This window comes from Lacerta agilis, chromosome 11 (assembly GCF_009819535.1).
Source record: "Lacerta agilis isolate rLacAgi1 chromosome 11, rLacAgi1.pri, whole genome shotgun sequence".
NCBI lineage: Eukaryota > Metazoa > Chordata > Lepidosauria > Squamata > Lacertidae > Lacerta > Lacerta agilis.
Window position 1 is genome coordinate 16,367,793 of NC_046322.1, and position 18,930 is coordinate 16,386,722.

Genomic DNA, 18,930 nt, shown 5'->3' on the forward strand with positions numbered 1-18,930 from the left:
AAACGTAGATCTGCTCTTATATATTGACACTGACCTGGTAACAACTTACCATCAGCATTAGCATCAAAACATCTATCACTGCCTTCTCCCCCAAGGAGATTGTGTTCTATTAAATGGTTTCCCAACTCAGTGCCCTCCAGATGTTTTGGACCACAATTTCTATCATTCCTGATAGAAATATGACTGGAGCTGACAGGATGGCAGCAGATTGGAGAAGGCTGGTCTGTAGCAAGCTATCTGGAGTAGCCAGATGAAAAAGCGGTCAGGTATCCTGCACCTTTTGATAGTTGTGAGGAAGGGGGAATTTCTGTAGCTATAGTTTACCATGCAAGCTGCACCTGCTGAAAATTCCCTCTTCCACTCAACTATTAAAAAGTTCAGGAGCCTTGTCCTTGTTTGTATCTGGCCCAGCCTAAAGCTATCAGGGGGTAGATATTTAGTATCGGTCAAAGACAGCCTTGCCACTCCCCACACCAAGCCCTGTTGATATAATCTCAGCTCTAGATTTATTTTCATAGAGGTATTTTTCCTCCTTGCTTGTCTCCAACTTGATACAGGGTGTAATACACTGCTGTACCAACTGAATTAGGAATAAGAGATCTTCTGACATTTTAATATGTAAAAACACTATATGCCTTTGCAGACCCCTTCAAAAGTACTGCATGAACAAGCAGAAAGGATTTGTAGAGCTTTGCTGAATGGTATCATATAGGAAGTCAGCAGAAAAAAGGGAAACGGTAGAAGGAAACTTACATGCTGTATACCAAATAGTATTTTGACTCAGAATCAACCAATATCTGTGGCTTCAGAGTACTTTTAGCCACAAAGGGAAGATTAGATCATACAGAGAAGCTTAGCTAGCAACATGGAAAGCACCCAGATTTGCTTAAGATGCCAACGGCCTTGTTACTGATTCTTCCTATAGGAAATAAAATTGCATTAAGTGGAACATTGACTATCTTAATAAAGTTATTTTCCTCAGGACGTTGACATTGCCTAGGAAAGATAACCCTTCTGGCCTCTTACAGAGCACAGTTGCAGCAGTCAATACTCTTGGTTTTTTGCTTCGCCATTGGTTTTCAGTTTGATACTGAACACACTTTTAATTAGAGTTGGATGGAGAGCTCTCCCTCTGCTCTCTCTGCACCAACCTCCACCCACAGCAGCAGAATGGGGGGGGGGTTGGGGGGCTCTTGTTCTTACCAGCCTCACCTCTTTTCCTTCCTTTCTTCTTCCCTACCATCCCTGACACCTGGAATGTTGGGGGATGTAGTTCCTGTGAGCAACTAATGTTGTCTAGCACTTTGTGAAAATTGCACTTCCCAGTGTTCAAGGCACAGGGTAGGGAGGAGGTGGAACAGAGATGGGAGGAGGGGAAAGGAGAGTTCCTGGCTGTGTTGCTTTTGCTGCTGGATCAGCAGTCATGTGAGTAGAAGGGAACTCTGCAGTTGAGATTAAAACCTGAGCCGGAGAAGAATTTGGAGGTTTTAGTGCTTACCTCATTTTTAAGGTGATCCTAATGAATTGTTGAGTTCATATTCATAGTTTTGGTAATGTGTCTGTCTGTGACTTGGGACGCAGGTGGCGCTGTGGATTAAACCACAGAGCCTAGGGCTTGCTGATCAGAAGGTCGGCGGTTCGAATCCCCACGACGGGGTGAGCTCCCGTTGCTCGGTCCCAGCTCCTGCCCACCTAGCAGTTCAAAAGCATGTCAAAGTGCAAGTAGATAAATAGGTACCGCTCCAGCGGGAAGGTAAACAGCATTTCCGTGCCCTGCTATGGTTCGCCAGAAGTGGCTTTGTCATGCTGACCACATGACCCGGAAGCTGTACGCCTCAGCCATTAATGCGAGATGAGCGCCGCAACCCCAGAGTCGGACACGACTAGACCTAATGGTCAGGGGTCCCTTTACCTTTACCTTCAAATCAAACAAGGAAAGCTGGTGTTGTGATGTTAAAATGGTTTATTTTATAAGAAAACATTACCAAATAAGAAACAACAACAACGAGAAATTAACAAGGTCCCTTTGCCTTTACCTGTCTGTGACTTACTTCCAAGTATGTGATCTTAGCCACTTAGACTACTTATTCATGCCTATATTTAGTTGTGTGCAACCACAATAATAATGCATCCTAATACTGAGTTATATTTAAAATATTTATAGCCATAGCAGCACTGAAACAATTTAAAAGCAAGAATATAAGTCCAGGCATCCAAAAACAACCAGGAAAGAATCACCAGTTTCAACAAATATGGCTGTCAAAGTACCCTTGGCTAAAACATGATAGTAAGAAGGGCATCATGTACTGTGCTTTGTGTCAGAAACATAACGTGGATTTAGGGGAGAAAACACACAATTTTTGTTCTGGGACTGATGACTTTGTACTTGAATTCATCAACGACCACCACAACAGTGAAGCTCATGCATGGGCTACCTGTATGGAAGCTGCCAGTGGCTCTGTCCCAGACACAGCTACCACTGAGCAGATGTTAAAGAGCATGAGCAAAACAACCTTAGGAAGAATAGAAAACCTTTTCAGAACATGCCACGCCATTGCCAAAACTGGACGCCCCATCACAGACCTGGACTGGATGTGTAAGCTGGATGATATGAAAGGGGTGGATATTGGTTCCATATTTAGAAATGACAAGGCAGCAAGGATCTTTATTCATTTCATTGCGGAAGTGGAACGAAGAGCCTTGAAAGAGAAATTAGAAAAATGCAAGTTCTTCTCACTCATTAGTGATGGCGTTACAGACAGCACAATAAGAGAAGCTGCCCTGGTGTACGTACGCTTTGCACTCCAAGGGAAGATCCACTGCCAGATTGTTGGAGTTCAGTCAGTAGACAAATGTGATGCAGCTGCTGTGAAGAATGCCATTGTGCAAACATTACAGACCAGTTTGCAGCTCAATTTGCCAAGCCAAGACTGGGCGAGAAAACTTGTTGGCTTCGGAAGCGGTGGTGGAGACATTATGGTTGGACAAAGCAATGGGGTAGCTAAACTGTTAAAAGAAATCCAGCCATGTGTTCAGAGTGTGCATTGCCTCGTGCATCACCTCGAAATAGCTTATAAGGCAGCACTGAAGAGCACCCAACTATACACCATTCTAACAGAGCTCTTGCACAACATGTACTACTATTATAACTCTCCACTGAACAAGAAAAACCTCAAGCTAGTGTATGAAGATCTCAACCTGAGAACATCCATTCCTTCTCGAATTGGTGGCTCCCGGTGGCTTCTTCGCCTACAGACAGCTCTTCAGATCCTTCTGAAAGGATACCCAGCATTTGTCCTACACATGAGTAAGGTAAAGGCTCTTTAAAACCAAGCATGATTTGAAGAAATAAGTGAAAAACTGCATTTGGTCATTGCTCTACTTACTTGTTTCTCTTGCATCCAGGTAGAAGAAGAACCATGTTCCTCAAATCACCAGAAAGCCAAAGACCTCTTAAAGCTTCTTCTGAAAACAGACATTGTCAAGTTTTCTCACTTTTTGCTTGATGTCACTAACGTCCTCAACATCCTCTCCCGCGTCGCCCAGGATCAGAACTCTTCCATCGCAGATGTGTTTGCAACAAGCCAGTCAACACTGGAAACACTCCAAATGTATCGAGCAAGGTTGTATATGCTTAACGAAAACTGTATATTAACTGGATGTATCCAAATCAGAGGCACACAGTACATTCGTTAAATGTAATATTTTTTCAGATCGGGGCCAAGGGAGCGTCTGGTGGAAGCCATCACACATTTTCACGGTCACCAGCTTGTAGGAGATGGTGACATATCAGCCATCCGGATAGAATTAATAAGCAATCTTTTGAAGCGGCTGCGCGATTGCTTCTGTGATGCTAGCGAGGATGTTTTGAGAGCAAGTGCTATTGGAAGTTTTAAACTCTGGCCAGACAAAATCGAACCAGGTACACAAAACCAGACTACATCCAAAGGGATTGTTTCTTTCCAAAATGCATGGGTGGTTTGTTTGCTTTTAAAATTAATATTCAACCTCTTGCAGAATTTGGTGAAGTGGAAGTGTCTGTCTTGACGAAGTATTATGAGCCGGTCCTGGAATGTGCCAACGTGAAGGTTTATGAAGTGGATACCGAATGGAACATGTTAAAAGCAGAGCTGTATAATAGGTATAATAATTAACAAGCAGGATGACATGAAATTCAAACGAATTTTCTGAATATGTCAGTGGAAGAAACACATTTAGCAACAGTTGTTATCCTTTCTAGATATCAGAGCATCCGGAGATTGACATGGGAAGCAGTGAACACAGATTATTCTCATAAATATCCAAACATCTTGACACTGGTAGATCTTGTCTTGACGCTACCTGCCAGTTCTGACGAGGCAGCACGAGGCTTCTCTCAGATGAAACTTACGATGATGAGGCTACGTTCAAAGCTGGTGTTTGAAAGCATGACTGATCGCATGGTAATTCTGATGAATTCTCCAGATATCAAGAAGTTTGACCCCCAAAAGGCTATCCAGTTGTGGAATATTTCCTCACAAAGGAATAGGAGACTACAGGCTGAGCAGGGCGTGGTGAACCCTGAGACACCAGATTGTTCATCTGACTCTGAATGGGAAAGGGAAAGGGAAAGCTCATTTGGAAGCTATTAGATGTGAAACACTCTCTCCAGCTGTCTCTTCAAATATTTTTTAATAATGTGCGTTGACTTTTCCTTTTCCTTTTTTTTTGGTAACTATTTACTGGACAATTTCTATTTATTTATTTATTTATTCATTCATTCATTCATTTTATTCCACCAAAATTTATATACTGCTTGATTATAATGGAACATCTAAGAGCACATATAATGTGTCATGAAACTAACACATACAGTGAGATGGAAAGGGAGAAAAATAAGTATATCTTTTGGGAAAGCTGTATATATTTCTTTTCAAACTGCTAGGTATTGTCAGAATATGCTTATCAGGTATTGCTTTTGAAATATGTGGTATTGGATTGGCATATGAAATTACCAAGTATCATTTTTGTCTATATATGTGTGTGTGTGTGGTTCGTTTTTATAAATTGAAGTGTACGCTCTTGACTCCTTGATGGAACTTCATAGCCTTCCTTCTTTCTGTTAAGCTGCTGTTAAGTTGATTTCGATTTATCACTGTCTTTCTAAGCCGGGGTCAGCAAACTTTTCAACAGGGGGCCGGTCCACTGCCCCTCAGACCTTGTGGGGGGCCAGATTATATTTTTTTGGGGGAGGGGGATGAACAAATTCCTATGCCCCACAAATAACCCAGAGATGCATTTTAAATAAAAGGACACATTCTACTCATGTAAAAACATGCTGATTCCCGGACCGTCCACAGGCCGGATTTAGAAGGCGATTGGGCCGGATCCGGTCCCCAGGCCTTAGTTTGCCTACCCATGTTCTAAGCGCTTGGAATTTTCCAATATATTTATACCAAGTGTTTAAGAATATTATGATTCTGGCTAGATACTGAAAAATCAAAACAATTATTTGAAATAACTGTTTATTATCCTGTATTGTATTACAGAAATTATTTTATCCCTGTTGTGGTTATTATGGATAAGCAATTATTTGTACTGTTTTTACTGACATCTGATTTCCTGTTCATTTTCATTCTTCTGGAGATTTGACATGTAAAAATAATTGCCTGTGGGAGGGAAATAAGGGTTGATTCCCTCAATAATTTGGACTTTCAAAATTGTTCAGAAGAGTCACAGTATTCATTCATGCATTTCTTCATTCTTAATTGCTGCAACTGTTCTACTTAGTGTTTAATTGGATTAAAAACAAGCAGTGGAAGAGAACACTTTTTATCAAACGCCTAACTACGAAGGATACAAAGACACTTAATTTTTCATATCTGCAAAATAACAAGAGAAAAGAAGAGATGAGACTTTCAGTGCCAGCAGAAACATGCAGAACGAAATATCTTTGTAGTAAAAATAAGTTGAGGATATTGCCTCCTTTACACATCAAGGATATCACCTGCGGATAAGACATCTTAAATGTTCCTGGTTCTAGAAGGTATCACAGCATCATCTCTTGTACCTTGATGCTTTCAGATTCAATAGCTGCAACCATAGATGTAGAACCCCGCTACTTTTGAATGCATGCGTAGCTTGATTAACTGGTTGACCAACGTAGAGCTTGCTAAAAGTAGTCATGGCCAAAGAGGTCATTGTGCATTATCTAGCAGCAGTAAAGGAACAAACCCATTTCCCTTTTCCCTCCATAGTCACTACTTGGCAGAGGTAGCTAAGAAGACGGGGAAGAACCCATGGGGCACAAATTGCATGGGTGCCCCCATACCTCTGTTTTTCGACCTGTTTTGCATAGTGAATGTCCATACAAATACTGGTTTCCACTTAGATGCACTGTAGTCAAATGACTAGAGAAATACATTCTTAAAATTTATAGTTTTAAAAACGCATACTTTGAACACTTTGCGAACCATCTTCGTAAAATGTATAACATTTTTTTTTGTGGATGACTGTAATAGTACCCAACTCATCATTTCTCTCTCACGGAATCAAACCTTTGTCATTTAGGAATCAACCAACATTTCAGATATTCACATAATCAAATGTGCCATTGTGCACATAGATCAAGTCGGTGGATGCATGCAGCATTTGGCATATACTGAAACTTAGACCAGTGTTTTTCAACCACTGTTCCGCGGCACACTAGTGTGCCGCGAGATGTTGCCTGGTGTGCCGTGGGAAAAATTGAAAAATTCAAGAGAATTACTTTATATATAGTCAATATAGGCACAGAGTTAAATTTTTTAACATTTTCTAATGGTGGTGTGCCTCGTGATTTTTTTCATGAAACAAGTGTGCCTTTGCCCAAAAAAGGTTGAAAAACACTGACTTAGACAACCACCCTTTCCCTCCCTACTGTGGACTGGAGGAAATTACTTCCCCTGAAGGTGCTTTTTGCATTGGGTGGAAATCCACTATTGTAATTCTTGAGTTATTATTATATAAGCTGCTTGGCTTGAGCGTCTATCCGTAGTTTCTAAAAGCTGTGCTGCATGGGAGCTTCTCTTAAAATTGAAAGAAAGAAATAAGATTACATTGTTTACTTGTAGCAGCTTTGATTCCTCTGCAGACATCTCATACTTCCTCTAAGGATCCACTGTACACATTGCCAGCTTTCAGCTTTAATTATATGAAGTGATAACTTGCCTAATTTGGATCAGATCTCCCCCAACTTTATTTCATGTATATCCCACTTTTCCTACAAGGAGGTCAAGGCCTCCTTCTACTTTAATCCACCCTGTGTGGTGAGTTAAGCTAAGACTGGCCCAATGTCACTCAAGTCAACTTCATAGTTGAATGGGATTTGAATCCAGTTCTCCCTGGAGTTAGGCTGGCACTCTAGCCACTACAACAAACCCCCGGGGCTCATGACAAAACATAGGCTGCCAGCTGCAGTATCTAACTGGCAGGCTACATTTGACTTGCTGGGTCACAAGCTAAGACCATTTTGCTCAGAATTGTCTACACTACCAGGCAGAACCTGGGACCTTCTGCATGCAAAGCAGATGATCTGTCACAGAGCTATGGGTCTTCCCCAAAGCTGTACTTTCTGAGTTTCAAGTACTGCATCAGATGCCCATAAGAAAAAACACCCAGGCAAGCAGCTCAATCCTACGCATACCTCCTTGGAAGTCGGAAGTCAATGGCAATGTATTCAGCATGGCCTACTCTCCAAATAGCTATGCACAGGATTTGCCTTTAAGCATGGCTGCATTTCATACAAGTTCCCATTGTTAGCTTTGTACCTCTGCGATGGATCAGGCAAAACAAAAACAAAGAAAAAACTGTTTGTTTGCGTTACAAAGTCGGGAAAGACTCAAATTAGTTTGCACAGTGCTATACATACATTTTCCTATCTGATTAAGAACCAATTATCCTGCAGTTCTAAAGAAAAAGAAATTAGAATCGTAGACACAGTAAATGTTTATTGACACACTGGGACTTACTCCTGAGTAAACATGCATAGGATTGTGCTTTCAGCTTCTTATTATATTATTACTGAGTAAATTGTACAGCATGTATGGCTATACATAGATTTTTTGACAAAGCCATGCTGCAGTGTGCAATTACAGTTTTTGTATAATTAGTAAATAAAAACAAGAGGTAGATGTGATATGCCTCCTCAGGAAGAGTCAGATTTTAAGATTATAACAGATTTTAAACTGTTCATATCAGCCCCAATGTGACACTTTTATTTTCTCTTGTCATTTGTCTAGGTATAATACCAAGCAAAACATTCATTGACATTGTTTATGACTTGATTACTTTGAATCTTGGCTCAAACTCGCTTCCTGATGCTTGGCTACACCTCTCCATGTATGATGTGAGTGCTCACTGTGTCCGCTATTCCTGTGATTTTTGACAGTCATTTGCTGTGTTGACTAGATGTACAATTGAGATGCTTACAATTTTAAATGGATGCTTACATTGCTAGAAAAGGATACATGTCTTTATTATAGAATTTATAGCCTTTGGGGTCTAATGGCCTTACGACTAAAAAAGAAAGAGGTAAAATACAGCAAAAGCATTTAAAAAATAATAATAACTACATTTTATTATTACATGAGTTTGGCCAAACTACATGAGTTTGGCCAAACTGCGGGAGGCAGTGAAGGATAGGCGTGCCTGGCGTGCTCTGGTCCATGGGGTCACGAAGAGTCGGACACGACTGAACGACTGAACAACAACAACAACTACATTAGCCATCCACAAAACAATAAAATGTAGTTAGCATAAAAAACAACTACCAGACTTTTAGAAGACATCTGAAGGCAGCCCTGTTTAGGGAAGCTATTAATGTTTAATAGATTATTGCATTTTAATATTCTGTTGGAAGCCACCCAGAGTGGCTGGGGTATAAATAATAAATTATTATTATTATTATTATTATTATTATAAACCAGATTGCACTGCAACTTCTGTTTAACAAGTGAGGCATACATCTCTTTTGCTTACAACATTGATCAGGTACACAACAGTACTAGTGAATAAACCCAGCTTGTTATCTGCAAAGATATGTTTCTGGCTGCCATGTCAATTTGTTGTATGCCGGGCAGCCACTGAAAATTTCTTCCTCCCAAAATCCAATACTTGTAGGCGAAATTGTGGAGGCTTGTTGAAATCATAGAATTGGAAGGGACCCAAGGGTCATACTAGTCCAATCCACAGCATAGCAGAAACCTCAGCTAAAGCATACATGACTGGTGGCCATTCAACCCCTGCTTTAAGGAAGGAGAGTCTACAAACTCTCATGGGAGCCCGTTCTGCTGTCATACAACTCTTACCACCAGAAAGTTCCTCCTGATGCTTAGTTGGAATCTCCTTTCTTGTAACTTGGATCTATTGGTTTTGGTCCTGGGCTCTGGAGCAGGAGAAAACAAGCTTGCCCCATCTTCTATTTTGACAGCCCTTTAGATATTTGAAGATGGCTATCGTATCTCCTCTCAGTCTCCTATTTTACAGGCTAAACATACCCAGCTCCCTCAACCATTCCTCATAAGGCTTGGTTTCCAGACCCTTGATCATTTTGGTCAACCTCCCCTGCACTCGTTGCAGCTTGTCAATATCCTTCTTTGGAATTCATTTTGTCAGTTTGGGCCCAATTCTCCAATCTTCTAAGGGTCATCTTGAATCCTGATTCTGTCTTCTGCAGCATCAGCTACCCCTCCCAGTTTGGTGTCACCTGCAAATTTGATCATCCCCTCAACTCCTTCATCCGTCATTTGTAAAGACGTTGAACAACAACGAGCCCAGAACAGAACCCTGTGGCACCCCTCTTGTCACTTTTTCCAGGATGACAAGGAACCTTTAGTGAGCACTCTGAGTTCAGTCAACCAGCTACAAATATATGTCTGTATCCAAATGGAGGCAAGGTTACCTTGTTTTCTGCTGGAGCACTGTCTCCTGTCACAAAGTAGAAGTCCTGTGTTGAGACGAGGCATTAAAATGTCTCTTTTGAAAAAACGTTCCTTGCAGTTGATGTCATGGACTATATTTCTGCCCGGTTTCAGCTTTCTGTTTGTTTGGGGAGCAGTCTGATTTTGAAGCCAAATTATTCTTCTGTCTGCATGAGATACACAGTGCATAAAATGGTCCTGCCCTTAATTACCCATTCCTCTTATTTTTACTGTGTTAAGTAAACTTGTGTATATTTGGAATTTACAGTTGCAGGGCCTGGCAGCAGCGTTAACAGTGGACTCGGACACTGTGGACTGGCGTATATTCTTGCAAGCAGCTTCCCAGCCTTGGCCACTGCCCTCAGTGACGGAGCTTCTCGAAACGCTGCAGAGATTCCAGGATGTGGATGTGGATGGATCGGGCTTTGTCACAGAGGAAGAATATGAACAGGTCCCAATTCTTTCTTTCCTCCAGTTTTATTCTTTGTGGCTGTGAGTTCCAGTGGGACAAGCAGCCAGCCAGTCTTCACACCCTGTGGGCCACAAGCTCTGAAATGGGGTGGAAGGAAAATTCAGTTCCATTCAAATTTAAAGCCCAGTCTACCAAATTTGCACAATATGGAAGCCAAATCACGGGCTTCCTTCGAAACTCAATCTTATCTGAATTTTGCAGTGCCTTGCCCCAAGCACACGGTGGTCACAAACATGCATACACCAGGGGGAAATGTGCGAAAATATCAAGGTACTGGTGAAAATAGCATAGCAAAATGCATTCTGTTAGGAGAAATTGTTTGCAAAGATGTGGACATTAGTCAACACTGCAGACAAATATGTTTTTTTAGAAGAAATTTGCACTAAAATGCTAATGAAGTTTCATGAGGATTTTTTTAAAACACACACACACACACACACACACACACACATTGCTTCAGAAATGTGGAGAACTAAACTTAAGATAGTAAAAATGAGAGGTGGAGAGAACCAAAACTGGCAGCTTCTTCTGCCCCTAGTCATTCATGCACCAATGTGGTTTTTAATTTCATTTTAGCCAACACAGGCCCATCCACCCCATGTCCTAACTCTAAGGCCAGTGTACTGACTTCAGAACAAGCCTCTCTGAACACAGTGAGACTTCTTTCCAAGTAGACATGCATAGGACTGTTTTGTAAAAGTGGCTTGTGGTTCAGAAATGACATAGGTTGGCATGTGTGTGTGAAACGAATCAGAAGTGCATGTCAGTTTCAAAACATTTAATAAATTATATTACTTCAAGTTAAACATTTCATACCAACTTATTTTAGGTCAGTTTCATGTGGTGCTCCCTTGCCCTTCCTTCAGAAGTGCATGATGTGGTTGGGGTGGGGTTCTGTAGAGTACCTGTCATCCTAGCACTGCAGTAAAGGTAAAGGTAAAGGGACCCCTGACCGTTAGGTTCAGTCGCAGACGACTCGGGGGTTGCGGTGCTCATCTCGCTTTATTGGCCAAGGGAGCCGGCATACAGCTTCCGGGTCATGTGCCAGCATGACTAAGCCGCTTCTGGCAAACCAGAGCAGCGCACAGAAACGCCGTTTACCTTCCCGCCAGAGTGGTGCCTATTTATCTACTTGCACTTTGACGTGCTTTGGAACTGCTAGGTTGGCAGGAGCAGGGACCGAGCAACGGGAGCTCACCCCGTCGCGGGGATTCAAACCGCCAACCTTCCAATCGGCAAGCCCTAGGCTCTGTGGTTCAAACCAGTGTTCCCCAACCTTGGGCCTCCAGCTATTTTTGGCCTACAATTCCCATCATCCCTGACCACTGGCCTTGCTAGCTAGGGATGATGGGAGCTGTAGTCCAAAAACAGCTGGAGGCCCAAGGTTGGGGAACACTGGTTTAGACCATAGCGCCACCCGTACTGTAGCAATTTATAACAAATAAGTTGGTTTTGCATTCCGGGGAGTGAGGGGTATTATTGCATTCCCTGTAAGATGTATCATAGTCATCCCAAAAGGTTAATCCCTGCATCTCCTCCCAAAATCTTTGACCTGTGAGAGGGAACAGCTTAGCGGATGATTTTGGTGTGAGGAAAAGTGGGTCTGGAGGAATGGATGAGATGTCTCCTGCTCCCTGACCTGTCTACACTCATCTTCCTAAGTGCCAACCCTGGGCAGATAATGGCTCATGCCTGTGTTTGCTGCTCTTTGCTGCCATTGTTCAATGGCAGCACAAAGGCAACTTTTCACTAGAAAAAGGAAAAGCAAACCCCCATCATGTGGCAACACATTTCACCAGAAAAAGGAAAAGAAACAGTCGCCACTAGGGATGGAAAAACCACAAAGAGATGCTGCTCTCAATATTTTACCCACCTACGCAGAGTTGTGGTATTTTGCTCAGCATAGGCAGAGACTAAAAACATACCAACAGCTCCAGAGCCAACACAGGAAGCTAGGTAGAACATCCTTTGGTTCAGTATCTGATATCAGTTCTCTGATCTTTGGGCTGGTAAATCTGAGCGAAACGAGAAATGTGTAAGTGATGTTGTTTTCAAGCAAAAATGTTTTTTTAAAAAATCTAAATCCACCCATAAAATTTGGTTACTTCCCAGTTGAAATCCCACAGAAGTCAATGAGGCTAAAATAATATGAACTGGGTCTTCTAGTTTACTGGGGCTGTGAATGGAGTTGTGGTGCTTCTGGTCCCAGATTATATTGACAAGAAAAAGAATCTGTTTTTATATACTGAAGATGTGGACTTGGGTTTTGCCTCCCATGTTATGTATCATCTATAGACTTGCAAAGAACCCTTCTGACATAAGTAGCTTTCAAGTCAACTGCTTTCATTTTCACCATAGAACAGATTGATGCTGGAGACAAACTGTAGTCAGGTTTTCTTTTCAGAGGCTTGAAAGTGTTATACCAAGCAGACACATCTTTTCCTGTGGTGTAAACATTCATTTCTTGTGTCAGAGAAGTCTGAAACACTGCAAAACTTCTAAATGAACATGATACAGGAATGAGTGTGCACACACCATTGGCGAAAATGTCTCCATGATACCCACTTCTGTTGCTGGACTAGCACTCCCATCATCCCTGACTACAGGCCATGTCGGCTGGAACTGATGGGAGATGGATTCCAGCTGCTCTACACACTGTTCCTTGCCCTGGGATCTAGAGCTAGTCCTTCTATGTGCTCTGGAAACCAGGTGCCTAGCTCATTTACTCACATAAGTTATACAGGCTCCAGAGTGCATCAACAGCATCGGCTTCCATTTCCATGGAGGTTTCAACATCCCTGATAAATGATGGCTACCCTTCCTTCCTGATGCCACATTCTGCACAGTATACGCCTGGCAGAATTAAAGTACTCCGGGACACAATTCTTCAGTGAGCATGTCACGTAGAGCGCCATGCTGCTCTCCTGCCTCTTGAACTGTGCATCGCAGGGCCAAACTAGAAGAGAATGCAATTCACACAATTAGCAGTTGTGTGAAGGGCTTTTTGAAAGCAACAGCAGAAGCCCTGATCCAAATTGGAACTCGGGGGGGGGGGCAGGGAGGGCCCTAACCCTTCACCTCCTGTTGCAGTCTTGATCTGTATTGAACCTCCTATGCTTCCTGCTTGCATTTAGGATGGATCTATAATTCACTCCAATGGGAACTTTCCTTCCAATCCTAATAGCAGGGCAAGAGGGGAGCAAGAGAGACCTTAATTGGAAACACAGCAAAGGATTACAGTTTCCCACTGTCCAACACAAGGATTCAGGATGGTTTTTAAAAGCCATTCATGCAACCGCAAATTGTGTGAATGGTGTCTTGTCAAAGTTTCTTCCCCAGAGTTTCCTGTACGAGTGCTTTCTTTTGCGCTTTTCTCTTATACACCCCCCCCCCAATAACACAGGGGGACTTGTTCTCTTCTTACTATGGTGTGAGCCCCTCCCTCCTGTTGCCAGCCAGCTAGCGCAGTCAGCTCTTCTTGCCTCATGCCTAGGAAATGCCAGCAAAACTAAGAAACTTGCAAGACATCATTGCGGACATGCATACATACATGTGCACAACCAGTACATTCTAAAATTTGTTGTTTGAGAGACAGCAAGAGCACTTTGTGTACGTGCTCCATTGGCTCACTGTTCTGAATGTTGTCTGTTCTGCTCTAAGATTCTTCTGAACTGCACCAGCAATCATGACGAGATTTAGATGGCTGATAATATAGCGTGCCTAAACATTCTTCAATAACAGCCACTAAGGCTTAGTTTTCCTCTTATGGTAACCAGCTTGCATCCTCCCTAGGGCCCTGTGCACGGAGTTCTGTCTGCAGATTACTGCTGGATGAGTAGTAGATGAAGAAGTTGCCCCATTTCATCTAAAACCAGCCACTGCAACTTTCCTTTTATCCTCCTCAGCTGTTGATTCCCCCCCAAAAAAATTTGCTTCTAGAACCAGAATCACTGACTCATATTTTGAAACACAAGAATGTTTCATTTAATGAGTCACTGAAGTCTTGCTGTTGCTGTATGTGACCTAGCATGGAAATAAATTTTTGCTGTCTCCTTAAGTACAGTTTTTCCCTCCCTGGAATATATCCTGCTGCTACATGTTGGTTTTGATAAATACCTGCACCAGAAAAGAAGTGTGTGTGTGTATTAACACTCTAGAGGTCCCGGGCCCTAAGGAAGTCAGATTAGCCTCAACCAGAGCCAGGGCCTTTTCAACACTGGCTCCGGCCTGGTGGAACGCTCTGTCTCATGAGACCAGGGCCCTGTGGGATCTGATTTATTCCTGCAGGGCCTGTAAGACAGAGTTGTTCTGCCTGGCCTTTGGCTTGGAATCAACTTGATCCCCTCCCCCTCTTTCCCTTTTCCTTCTGTGATGGAACTTCTATTTGGAGAGTTCCCTGGCTTTTTTCTGGCCCATGTGGGACCAGTCTGGATAGTTGGCCTTGGTGAAGATTTGACGTTTTCTTCCCCAAAGTTTTTGATTTGAGTTTCTACTGAAATGAGGCTGCATTTTAATGTTGTATTTTAATCAATTGTTTTTATACCTGGTGTTAGCTGCCCTGAGCCCAGTCTTGTCTGGGGAAGGCAGGGTATAAATAAAATTATTATTATTATTATTATTATTATTATTATTATTATTATTATCATCATCATCATCATCATCATCATCATGCATATACACAAACAGTTATAGATCTGTGCACACAAACATGTTAAAAAATTAATCATAAAATCAATTATATATCACTGCACTCAAAGGATATATACCGGTATCTATTCTAGAGTTGAACAGATGAGCCTTGAGAGAGATTGGCATGGTAGTCATTAGCAACAATGATTAAGTGACTCTGTGACCTTAGCAACAGCAGTGCCTCCATATCTGCCTAATAAGCCTTAATACTTAAAAGCAGTTAAAAGCAAGCTATTGCCTTGAAACTCAGCCTGCAGTTTTCCCAGAGGTATCTGGTTACTTTGGGAAACAGGATACTAGACTAAATGGGCCTTTGGTTGGATCCTCCTGTCCAAAGAGGGTCATCAATAATAACCATTCTTTGGGTTGTATCCAAGTAAATCATTGCATGTGCAGAACGACATCTGTGAACACAACAGAACTTCCCCTCCCATTCCTCCTTTTATGCACCCTGGCGCCACCCCCAGATAAGCCCCAGACCAAATTTGAGTGGCACATGGGGGGAAGAGAGAGGAAGGGGAAATTCTGTTGAAACTTGTGAAAGTTGTTCCATGTGCATGCAATGATTTGGTTGGATAGAACATTTTATGTCCAGGTGACCAGAATGGTGAGAAGTATAGAAATCAAGTCCTATGAGGAAAGAGTTGAGGAAAGAGATTAAGATGTAATAAGGAATGGTAGTTGTATTTAAATATCTGAAGAGCTGCCGCATGGTAGACAAGACTTGTTCTTAGTTGCTCCAGAGAACATGACTGGAAGCAACGGGTTAGCGGAGAAGCAGATTTGGCTAAACATTCAGAGAAACGTCATAATTGTAAGAGTTGTTCAGCAGTGGAACAGACTACCTTGGTATGTTGTGGTGGGTTATCCTTTGCTAGAGATCTGAACAGAGGTTGGACAGACATTTCTCAGGGATGCTTATGGTTTTTGCCTTTTGCATTGTGGACCCTGCAGTAATCAAGCAGTTTGGGCTAGTTGACCTACGCAATCCCTTTCAACTGTATGGTTCTGTCATTCCAGGTCGGTCTGTGGTTTAAAGGCAGTGAAGATTTACCTGTTCCAGAAAGCCCCACAGAACCTTTTCCATTTAACCGCCAGGAGCACCTTATAAAAGTAAGTGTAAAAAATGAATAAATCACAGGCTGCAACTCAAATTGAAGTTAAGCACAGTTAAGACCAGCCATTTCAATGTCCGGGAAATCTCAATTTTAAAAAAGCTGAACAATTTTGCCACACACACACACCCCCTCCGCAAAGAAGCTCAACTTTGCCACCATCCAAGATCTCAGCCAGAAATGTCCTGGGCCTGTTATCTGGAGCTACTATGAATTCAACCTGGGACGTTCTACATGTAAAGTGAGGGTTCAATCACTGAACCATTTGCCTTCTCCATTATGGTCACGTGGTCATATTTAACTTATATGTACACCTCTTGCCCCCAAAATAATAATAATCTGTTCACTGTAAGAAGCAATAACGAGGGTCCCCTTTTTCTGCTGAGCTGTAAGATCCTTCATCAGGATTGGTTTCCTTAAGAGGAAAGAGAGCATTAAAAACTTATCTCTGGGAAAATAGTTTTCTCTACAAAATGACGGGCTGTGTTTCACATCTGTGAGGCTTAAATCTCACAGGTCTATTTTTAATCAGCTTCATATCCGAGGGTAATAGTTTGCACTGACTGGGGTGCATATTGGGTTTTGATTCCAAGTCCTTTCCTGAATTGACAACCTACATGTCTGACACAAAAAGCCCTGGAGAGGATCACAGGGCCTTCCATCCTATATTTTCACACTTTGCTTCCCCCCCAAAAAAATAAAAAAGACTGCCCATTGGTTAGTAAGGGCCATAACTCAGTTGTAGAGCATATGTCTTGCAGTCAGAATGTGCAAGGTAAAACCCTTGCTGTCCCCTGCTAGATCTAGGTAACCTGTCTGCCACCCCAGAGAGCTGGTGCCAGGCAGTGTAGACAGTACAGACTTAGATCGAATAGTGATGTGATTCCTTTGTTCTTTGTGTAATTGTATAACACAAAACTGACACACAAGGTAGCCCAACCATGCAGGCAGAACGCTAAGCCAGCCATATGGCCAGACATTTTAAGATTTGTTCCAGAATTTCCTCCCTTAAGTTTTTATACATTCCTGGTTACAGTGGCAACCACATTGCCCCACATGAATGGAAAGTGGACTTCAGTATGGAAATACCCAACACAAAATTGCTGCAGATCACCACATGTACATTACAACCACACAAAGTTTTCCCAGCGCAGAGATGTTCCTCATTGCTGAAAGACTTGCAAAGTGGTTCGGACATTGCATGTATACTTGGATAGATTATTCTCATACTTTATCCTCTACATCAATTAACTGAAGCACGTTTCTTTTACAGTTTTTCTTTACTTTATTTGCTGATCCTGAAAAAGACCCTCCTCAGCTAAACTACACGGAGATGCTCCTTTATTTTGCATCCGATCCTGATTCTGTCGATGGTGTCTATCGGGCCCTCAGTGTCGCAACAGGGACACACATTCACAGGGAAAAACAGAAACTCCCTCCTGTTCCCCAACGGGTAAATGTGCTGTTGATCTTGACAATAATTTAGCATTTGCTGGTGACAATTGAATTTCTTATTCCTTAAAGATGGGCTGTTACATTGTTTTCATTTCAGTCTAAACTGACTGCACCAAACTGAAATGAGAATGCTAATTCTGCAGATTTTTCATTTAATCGCCCTTTCTGTTCTGGGTTGTTTCCACGCTTACTCCTTAGTCTGGAGTTGCCTTCTTCTGCTCACTCACTTTCTCTAGAGAATCAATATGATGTTATTGCTGATGCCATTGCATCCCAATGATTCCTGCTCAGTCCCTCCCATTCCCCACTTTAAAAAAAAATTGAAATGCAGTTTGTTCAGTCAGCCTGGCCATTGTGGACTGGTCAAGTGCTGTGGAGGCTTTTCAGGGCTGTAAATGCCTTTAATTAAAATCTGCTTGCAAGCTCTGCCACCCTATGGTCTTTTCCTGCAGCATGTGGCAGTAGCATTGTTGATAAAGAGCCTCTTTAATTACTGCTTTCCTCTGATTTTTTTATTTTTTTAATACTCTTTCTTGGATAATGAAATTGTACTATTTCAGTAAAATAGAAAAGAAGAAGAAAAGGGGGGGCAAATAATGACGTCCTAGCGACAGAAGTTGACACCATATTCCTCACTAACAGTCACTAAAGAGTTTGAAAGTGCTTTTGATGCCTTTCAGAATCCCACTACATTCATCTGAAGGCCATGGCATGATGCAGACATCCCTTCTGCTCAGAAATGTCAACTGGTCCACAATAAAGCAGCTACATTACTGGCTGGAGTTGCGTTTAGATCTCATTTAGATGTCACATAATCTCTGTTTTAAAACAGCCACGCTGACTGCCAGTTCATTTCCAGGCCTAATTCAAGGTGTTCATGTTAGTGTTTGAAGCCCTAAACAGTTTAGGCATCCAATATCTGAAAACTCTCTCCCACCCTACAGACCCTATTAGGTGCTAAGATTGGCAGAGGGGGGGCCCTCTTGGTAGTTCCTCCACCCTCAGAAGGTTGGAGGAGACTTTCCAGGAGATGATATTCCCTGTAGAAAGGTAAAGGTAAAGGGACCCCTGACCATTAGGTCCAGTTGTGTCCGACTCTGCAAAGAGGTGCATCTGGCACTTTCATTGTATAGCTTCTGGAAAATAGTGGGGACACACACAGACATATGGACCCATTTATTTTTTTTGTGGTTGCAAATTGTTTTAAATTGTTTTTTATATTGTGTTTTCATGTTGTAATTGCCCTGGGACCTTAGGGTGA

General features: G+C 42.2%; 1 protein-coding gene across 1 annotated transcript in view; it reads left to right on the forward strand.

Moving 5' to 3' along the window:
* Nucleotides 1-18,930, forward strand: part of SPEF2 (sperm flagellar 2) — an 89,871-nt gene that overhangs the window by 61,691 nt on the left and 9,250 nt on the right. The window contains exons 31-34 of the mRNA XM_033164731.1: nucleotides 8,259-8,365; nucleotides 10,207-10,389; nucleotides 16,120-16,212; nucleotides 17,488-17,667. Of these exons, the coding sequence (XP_033020622.1) occupies nucleotides 8,259-8,365; nucleotides 10,207-10,389; nucleotides 16,120-16,212; nucleotides 17,488-17,667 (563 nt within the window). The remainder of the gene's footprint in view (nucleotides 1-8,258; nucleotides 8,366-10,206; nucleotides 10,390-16,119; nucleotides 16,213-17,487; nucleotides 17,668-18,930) is intronic.